General features: G+C 50.0%; 1 protein-coding gene across 1 annotated transcript; it reads left to right on the top strand.

Moving 5' to 3' along the window:
- The first annotated feature begins 2,154 nt into the window (after positions 1-2,154).
- On the top strand, positions 2,155-8,192 carry LOC308520792 (HLA class II histocompatibility antigen, DM beta chain). Its single transcript, XM_081093521.1, has 6 exons — positions 2,155-2,787; positions 3,401-3,682; positions 4,914-5,198; positions 6,562-6,678; positions 6,821-6,856; positions 7,199-8,192. The coding sequence occupies exons 1-6, from the start codon at positions 2,709-2,711 to the stop codon at positions 7,213-7,215; spliced, it is 816 nt and encodes a 271-aa protein (XP_080949647.1). The 5' UTR covers positions 2,155-2,708; the 3' UTR covers positions 7,216-8,192.
- The last annotated feature ends 601 nt before the right edge of the window (positions 8,193-8,793 follow it).

Raw genomic sequence — 8,793 nt, 5'->3', positions numbered from 1 at the left:
CTGAAATAAATAAAATATATTTAAAAAATAAATAAAATCTGTCTTTTCCAGGGTAATGGAAAGATATTCTATGTTCATGGATGGGAAGAATCAACATAGTTAAAATGGATATATATTACCCAAAGCAAGATACAGATTTAATGCAATCCCCATCAAAATACCAATGTCCTTCTTTAAACAAACAGAATGAGAAATCACCAGATTTGTGTGGAACCGCAAAAGATTCTGAATAGCTAAAGCAAATGTGAAAAAAAGGAACAAAGCTGGAGGTGTCACACTACCTGACTTCAGATTTTACTACAGAGCTACAATAATAAAACAGTACGGTACTGGCAGGAAAAAACACACACAGACCAATGGAACAGAATTGAGAGCCCAGATATAAAACCACATGTATATGGGCAAGTAATTTTTGACAAAGGAGCAAAAAACACACAATGGAGAAAGCCTCTTCAATAGATGGTGCCGTGAAAATTCGGAAGCCACATGCAATGGAATGAATTACAGTTTGTCTCCATGTACAAAATCTAATTCAAAATGGATCAAAGACCTAAATATAAGACCTGAAACAGGAAATTACATAGAAGAAAACATAGGTACTAAATGTATGGACCTTGGCCTTAGAGAACATTTTATGAATTTGACCCAAGAGGCAAGGGAAGTAAAGGCAAAAATAGATGAATGGGACTAAATCAAACTAAAAGCTTCTGCACAGCAAAAGAAACTGACAACAAAACAAAACGGCAGCCAACTGAATGGCAGGTGATATTTGCAAACAACAGCTCTGACAAGGGGGTAATATCCAAAGTATATAAATAAGTCATACAATTCACCACCAAACAAACAACCCAATTACAAAGTGGTCAGAGGACCCGAACAGACACTTCTACCAAAGCATACAAATGGCCAATAGATACATGAAGAGATGCTCAACTTCACTAGCTATTAGGGAGATGCAAATAAAAAGTACAATGAGACCTCACCTCACACCTGTTAGAATGGCTAGCATCCACAAGACTAGTAATGATAGGTGCTGGAGAGGTTGTGGAGAAAAAGGAACCCTCATTCACTGTCGTTGGGAATGTAGACTGGTACAGCCACTATGGAAAACAGTCTGGCAATTCCTCCAAAAATTAAGAATAGAGTTACCATATGTATGACCCAGCAATCCCTCTTCTGGGTATCTACTTGAAAAACTTGAAAACATTTATTTCCAAGGACATATGCACCCCTATGTTCATTAGAGCATTATTCACGGTGGCCAAGATATGGAGACTTAACAAAGTGTCCTTCGATAGAGGATTGGATAAAGAAAAGGTGGTACATCTATACCATGGAATACTAATCAGCCATAAGAAAAGATGAAATAGTGTCATTTGCAATAACATAGATGGACCATGAGAATATTATGGAAAGTGAAATAAGTCAGTCAGTAAAAGCTAAGAACCATATGACTTTACTCATATGTGAGATATAAAACTGAAACTCACAGACAGCAAACAGTATAGTGGTTACTGAGGGGTAGTAAAAGTAAAGGGGCCAAATATAGGGATGGAGAATGATTTGATTTTGGGTGGTGGGCACACAGTGCAATGTCTATATCGATCTTGTATCAGAGACATGTACACTTGAAACCTATATGATCCTATTGGCCAATGTCACCCCAATAAATTTAAAAATAAAAAAATAAATTCCAGGGGAAGAAAAGTAGGGGGGATTTATCTTATTTTTCTCATGGCTTCATAATGCAGGGACCTGCCCCAGTTCAGATGGGACCAGTGGGGGAAGCACACAGAGGAGTTTCGAGTTTGGGGCAAACGGGTGAGGTTTGGGCACTGGCCCGTCACCCGCACTTATCGAGGGGTTTAAGTGGAGTTGGACTGCTGGCTGCCCTGAGGCGGCTCACAGCGTAGGCGGATAGGGTTTCCTGCTCAGGAAGCAGAAAGGCGGACATGAAACCCCACTGGCTGGACAGAGGAAGACTGGAGGCCCAGGGGGGTTTTCAGGCCATGTCCCTGGCCCGTGTGCGCGGTGCAGCCGCCTTCCATATTCTGCTGTCTTGCTTTGAGGCCGGAGGGAACCCTGAGCTCTCCCGTGCCTCCTTCCTTCTCCGCATTCCTGCCTCTGTCACCTCCCCCAGAAGGTTCCTTCCATGTCCTCAGTCTGCTGGGTGACAGGGCAGAACAAGGGTTATGGAATATCTTCCCAACTTACCTCCCTTTAAGGAACAAAATATGTTATCTAGTCGGTCTTTGGGAAGACATTGAGAGGAAAGAGCTTAGCCAGCGAGCAGGACTGGTGCAGGCATCCTGGTCTTGGGAATACTGGGAGTATTCCCTCCACTGACCCAGGGAAATCCACATACAGACTGGTTTGTTCATTCCATAGTAAGAGCTAAGAACCAGGAGTTGTTTAGGGCCCGGGGCAAGATGAGATTTACCTAGCAACCGATGACGCTACACTGAGGCACTCACTGATTTGTCTCTATGTTTGTCCCTGGCTTCCTAGCCAATCTGACAACCCTCAGTTTGGGACGCGACTTGGGTGAGCTGGTAGGAACAAGTTAGTATCTATCACTTGTTTATTGGGGATCAAGGGGCCTGGGCAATACCATATTCTGCTCAGGGTCTGGAGATCAACACCCAGGCTGGGGTTTCTGGGGCAGGTGAGGACTCAAGGCCCCTGGAAGAGCTGGTCCGGGGGACCGGATGCCCCGTCTCCCCAGGCAGATCATGAGCGCTCTCCTGCGGCTGCTGCTGGGCCTCAGCCTGGGCTGCACCGGAGCAGGTAAGGGCATTCCTTCCTGGGACCCGCCTTCCTCTGCTCCTGTTCGGGGCTGGGGGCTCAGTCTTGTTATTGGATTTGAACGCACTGACTGGTTTGTCTTCCTGCTACACACTCCGATGGCACTTGCACTGTACCTTTGTAGGGGAGTTAATAGTAATGAGGCTGTGGAATCATTTGTGTGACAAGGACCTCGGGCTGCGATGGAGGCAAGGGCTGCATCCCGGCTCCTCCCTCAGTGCCCGGCACACCGCCAGAGCTTCCCGAATGTGCACGGAGTGAACATTTGTAACACATCCAGCACGGAGCAAGGCCGACTCTTTCTCTTCTCACTCAGTAATGTGCCTCATTGAAGGTCTTGGCCTGGGCGAATCGTCATTTTTTAAACATGCAGATAATTTTGGGCCACTCCTGTCCCCATACTTGGTCTCACATAAGGAGGAAACAGGTTCTGAAAACACCTCTGCTGCTACCATCTAATCCCTTAATCAGGGCTCCTGGGAACTCCAGTTCATGAGCTTGGTCAGTAGATGCTGCCCAAGGTGGGACGCTCGTGTCCGGTCTCTGGGTGTCACTGACCCTGCTTCTGCCCCGCCCTCTCCTCTGGCTCCTGCAGGCGGCTTTGTGGCCCACGTGGTAAGCACCTGTCTGCTGGATGATGATGGGATTCCACAGGATTTCACTTACTGTATCTCCTTCAACAAAGATTTGTTGACCTGCTGGGATCCAGAGAAGGAAGCAATGGTCCCTGTTGAATTTGGGGTGCTGAATCCCTTGGCCACTAACTTCGCAAATTACCTCAACAACCAGGAAATCCTGCTCCAGCGCTTGTCTACGGGGCCCCAGGACTGTGCCACACGCACACAGCCCTTTTGGGAATCCCTGACCCAAAGGACACGTAAGGAGAGAGGGGCGCGCGCGGGGGGGGGGGGGTGCTTTTAGAAAGCACAGCTGAGAGAGGGGGGCCAGGGAGGATCCCTGCAGGCAAGGGGTTTGAGATTTGGGCAGAAAGTGTGTGGACCTGGATGTAAAAAGAGGGAGGTTGGCCCTAAAGCGGACATAGGTGGTCGGCAGGGGTGGAGCAGGAACAAAGGAGGGGAAGTGATGCTTGAGGCCGCTTGGAGCTCCGGAGAGGACAGTCTGCTGCTTTCCTCCTAGGCCGGCATCTCCGGGGCAGGTCCCAGCTCCACCGGGTGTGGCAGAATAGCCAGGATGGCTTCCCCAGGTGCACGCCTTTCGGTCCCAGGCCCTGAGCTTCCAGGCCTGGGGTGGACCCGGCATGGGAGCTGAGGGAAGCGTCCGACCCTGCATGCTCTCTGCACTGAGAATGACTCAGAGAGGTCAAGGGAGAGTTGGTCTCCACGGGGCAGAGTATTGTGCCCTGGGGTGTGGCTTCTGACCCGCCTTCCTCGGAATTGCCTGGGGAAGGTGCTCCTGAAAAGTGCGAGCCCCGCGGACCCATGGAGTGAAAATCCCTGGGGATTCAGGCAAGGGAATCTGCATGTTACCACAACTTCTGGGATTTTGTTTGAAAAGCACCAAGATAGAGGCAAGCAGGAGGGTGACCTAGGAGAGTAAGCTAGTAAAGAAATGTGTACATTCACAGTCGCATTCATTTAAACTACATTTATCCAAATTTAAGAGAGTCCTGAGTTGGGCTTGTTTCCTTAAATTATCTGAGGAAAAAGGGCTTTATTTAGCAAATTTATTTGTTGAGTGAGGTTTGAGGACAAAAGTCTTTTTCTACCTTTGCATAAACCCTAATTTATAACTCGGGACCACCGTTAGCTTATGTTTCTGAGATAAATACAGGGCCGCCCGGAACAGCTTGCAGTTCGGACCTGGCTGTGCTTATTGTGGTCAAACATAATTCTGGAGGAGGAAAACCGGGAGGGGCAGTGAAGGAATGGGGGAAAATAAAGAGTGAAGCAGGAGTAAGTCCTAATTCCTTATTTCAAAGGGATGTGGGGGCCAGGTGGGCGTGCGGAGGGTGATTTGGCAAACCCATGAAGAATTAAAAAAAACAACAAAAACAAACAAACATAAAAAAAAAAAGAATTACAAAAGGAAGGAAACCAGGTTGGAGAGAAGGCTCTCCCTCCTTCATGACCACTGTTTCCTCTGTGCAGGGCCGCCATCTGTGCAAGTAGCCAAAGCCACTCCCGTTAACACGCGGGAGCCCGTGATGCTGGCCTGCTACGTGTGGGGCTTCTACCCGGCCGATGTGACCATCACGTGGAGGAAGAACGGGCAGCTTGTCCCCCCTCATGGCAGTGCCCATAAGGTTATCCAGTCCAATGGAGACTGGACCTACCAGACCCTCTCCCATTTAGCCACAACACCCTCTTTCGGGGACACCTACACCTGTGTGGTGGAGCACTTTGGGGCTCTTGAGCCCATCCTTCAGGACTGGAGTAAGTGCATGGTGGGGATGGTGGGGATGGTGGGGATGGGGGTTAAAGCAGACAGCTCTTGCAAGTGGTGGTTGAAAGTGAACACCAATATTTCAACAGAGGGAGTGAGATGTGGGGAAGTCCATGGTGCATGGGAGAGGGAGATGCTGAGAATGAGAGGAACTATGGAGGGCTTATGACTGGAGACGGGGGGAGGGGGCAATGGGATACAGGAACGGAGAGTCAGTTGTTGTTGCCGTTGTTATGGTGGTGTGGTTGATGTCATGTGCTTGTCTGAGGAGGGAGGGGAGCAGGGCTGTCCTGAAAAGAGGATGTAGATTTCAGAACCAAAAATTGTGATGCAATATTCTAGGGTCCTCAGATGTTCTGTTGTCGGGTCAGGAATGGGAATTGGAGAGATAAAGAAGGTTGCAGAAGAAAGGGGACCCTCTCCTGGCCCGGGGCAGTGCTGGATTTGGGCTGCTCTATCAGGGAGGAAAAGCCGTGGCTGGTGGATGCTTGGGGGCTAATGAACAAGAAGCCAGTCATGATTGCTCAAACCCCAGGATTGGAGGTAGTTGAAGGAACTGAGAAGTTGCATACAGATCTGGGGATCCTTGGGAAAGAGAAGAGGAAGAAATGAAGAAGAGGAAGTGTGTACAAAGGGCCAGGGAACAGGATGCCACATTGGCTGCTGGCAGCAGACCTCGCCCTGTGGGAAGTGTGCGTCTTATCGGGCAGCTGCAAAGGGCATGAGGAGCAGAGAGTGGAACCCACAGGCTCACCTGAGCTCTCCTGGGAAAGTCTCCTGCACAGCCTGCCCAAGAAGTTCCCTTTGGTGGTGGAATGTTCATTTAACCTGAGAAAGGAATCCAGGTGGGACAGGGTTTAGAGTAGCATCAGCTCTAGGCTGTGAATGGGCTGGAGACAGGTTCTGGAAGAACACACGGGAAATCCGGATGTGGACAGGAGGAGGCACGTAACTGGTGGAATACAACCACTGGAAGTTAGGAAAGGTGGAAAGACATGTTAGTAGGAAAAACTCAGATAGAGCAAGTAAGGGAGCAGACATTGTCACCATGGGTCATTGGAAAGGGGAATGAGGAACCCTTTATTCTTTGGTGAGGGTGCCTCTGGGGTGAAGGAAGAGAGGCCCCACCATACTTGACAGGAACTAGAAGCCAGGGCGCTAACTTTAGGAGTCCCCTAAGATTACTCTAGGGATATTCACAGAATGGGAGTTTTGAGGAGTGAGGTGGAGTGAGCTAGACCTTTGGGGTTGGGAAAAAGCCCCTTGGAACCCGCTAGGTGGAGGTTGAAATAAATAAAGTTGCTCTGGGGATGAGCAACAGGGATTGGTTCTAGTAGGTTTCTGTTTTTGCAGCCCCTGGACTGTCCCCGGAGCAGACAGTGAAGGTTTCTGTGTCTGTAGCGGCTCTGGGCCTGGGCCTCATCATCTTCTCCCTGGGTTTGCTCAGCTGGCGGAGAGCCGGCTCCTCTGGTGAGTGGCCTTCCTGAACTCCCAGGCTCCGCTGACTCCTGTCAGTGATTGGTTCTCTCATTGCTACTTCATTTGCTGTGAATAATGCCAGAGACTTTTATCCACAAAGACTTCCCTCTAACCAACTATTTTCCTCTCCTAGGCTATACTGTCCTCGCTGGGTCCACTTATCCAGGAGGTAACATCTGTGTTGGTCTGTTTGCCTACGGGCCCTTTGGGAGGGGTGAAGTTTGAGGGGTCAGCGTTGGGTTCAGCTAGTGGTGCTTTTTGGAGGGGTGAGCTTCCACCGGGATCAGGCCAAGAGCATGAGTTAGCCACCACTCTTGGGATTAGGAGCTGCTTCCTGTGTGTGCCTACCTTCCTCTTCTACCCAATGGAGTGTCTACAGGGAGGAGGCTGAGGATGGCTCTGGGATTTTCAGTAACCTTGTATTAAGGGCTCAGGCATGATGGTTACAGAGACAAATGTTGGGGTCAGGTTGGTTTGAAGCCTTGTTATCTCCTTTTTATTTCTTCTGCAGGTCGGCACATTTCCTAGAGGCAGGATTCTGCAGCGTCCACTCCACAAGAGAAAGATTCAGACTCTCAGTGGTGTCTGTGCTCCTCCAGCATCCTCAGACCCTCTGGTTTCTCTGGGATTCTCCAACCGTTTCTTTGAGTTTCCCAGTCTCCTCCGTATGTAAACCTTAGCAACTGGAGGAGCTCATTTCTGGGGATATTCTGTAACCAAGTTACTGTCCAAGGCTGTGTTTCTGGGGTGAATATAATCCGGGGAAGGAAGCCAAACTTGCTCCTCGGCCCCGCTGTGACACGCGGACAGTGAGTTGCTGGTGACATCGCCGAGGAATAAACTCTGGTGGAAGCACAGCTTTTCCTGCCTTTTCCTGTGGCGCTGCGGAGGGGCCATGGGCAGAGCTGGGGGCTGGGGTTGATGTTCTCCTACTTGAGTGGAGGAGTTCTCCTCCTATTTCTCCATCTAGAAAGACGGAATTTGGGGCAGTTTTTAAATTTGTAATTTATAAGAAGAAATTGAACTATGGAGGGATGGACTCACCGAGTAGAGGAAGGGATTAACATCTTGCTTACTTCATAAGGGATCCTATGAAGCTTATATTTGTAAACGGCTAGGACATTGCGTGGCACAAAGTGAGCCCACAGTAGTGGCGTTAGCTATGAGCAGTTACTCAGCTTTCTGGGCCAGGCATCGTGTCAGGTGCTTCACATGCATCATTTCATTCTATCCTCATCACAACCCTGACAGGCCTCAGGCAGCATCCAGGGGCGGAGCTTAACCTCAGACCTGAGTTCTGGGAGTTACTTCTTCCATGCCCTGTGCCCTACGTGGGGCAGGGAGCAGCTGAGTGCCCATCATGACCTTGCCCTGGGCTGGGAGCTTTGTTTGTATCTCACCATAACCCATAACTGCACAGGGAGCAGACTGTCTGCCTCCACGTCACACACGAAGAAAGGGAGGTCCAGAGAGGTTCAATACCTGTCTAAGGTCGCAGACATATTAAAAAAAAACAAACTGAAATTGATTTGAGAGGGAAGGAGGGAGAGAGAGAGGCATTGACTTGTTGTTCCACCCATTGGCTGCTTCCTGTGTGTGCCCTGACCAGGGATGGAACCCACAATCCTGCAGGGCACATCCAGACAGAGTTCTACCCGATTGAGATACCGGCCAGGACAAAGAACCAATTTTTTACAGGATGTGCGTCTACCTGAGCCGAAGTAACTGCTTCATTCTGAGGCCCCTGGCGCGGGTGTGCACACGGCTCTTCAGAGCCAGCCTCCCGTTCCCTCCTACCCCAACCCAACGGGCACCCCTGTGGGGGCTGGGTTTCAAACTGCGGAAGCCAGGTGCTGTTTGCGCCCAGCAAAGGGCCAGGCCTGCTGCGCACGGAAAGCTGGCTGTGCAGCCCCGTCTGCAAGTAGAGCTGGATGCTGGACTTCAGGCAAAGAAGAGAAGCCAGAAGCAAGAACACGTGCTGGAGGAGCTTAGCCCAGCAGCGGACTGTGGCAGGAGGGCCAGGGGCCAGGCGGGCCCTTGTGGGTCTCTAGATAGGAGCCCACGAGGAGTCTGAGGAGCTGGGGCAGGAGGCTGTGGGACCCTCCT

This window comes from Myotis nattereri, assembly GCF_964212035.1.
Source record: "Myotis nattereri genome assembly, chromosome: 6".
NCBI classification, from domain to species: Eukaryota; Metazoa; Chordata; class Mammalia; order Chiroptera; family Vespertilionidae; genus Myotis; species Myotis nattereri.
This window is presented reverse-complemented; position numbering and strand designations above follow the sequence as displayed.

Bases quoted from the DNA above. Each gene is read 5' to 3' on its own strand.
- LOC308520792 (XM_081093521.1), top strand. From the start codon at position 2,709: ATGCCCCGTCTCCCCAGGCAGATCATGAGCGCTCTCCTGCGGCTGCTG. The intron at 2,788-3,400 runs GTAAGGGCATTC...TGGCTCCTGCAG, and splicing joins CCTGGGCTGCACCGGAGCAG to GCGGCTTTGTGGCCCACGTG. The intron at 3,683-4,913 runs GTAAGGAGAGAG...TCCTCTGTGCAG, and splicing joins ATCCCTGACCCAAAGGACAC to GGCCGCCATCTGTGCAAGTA.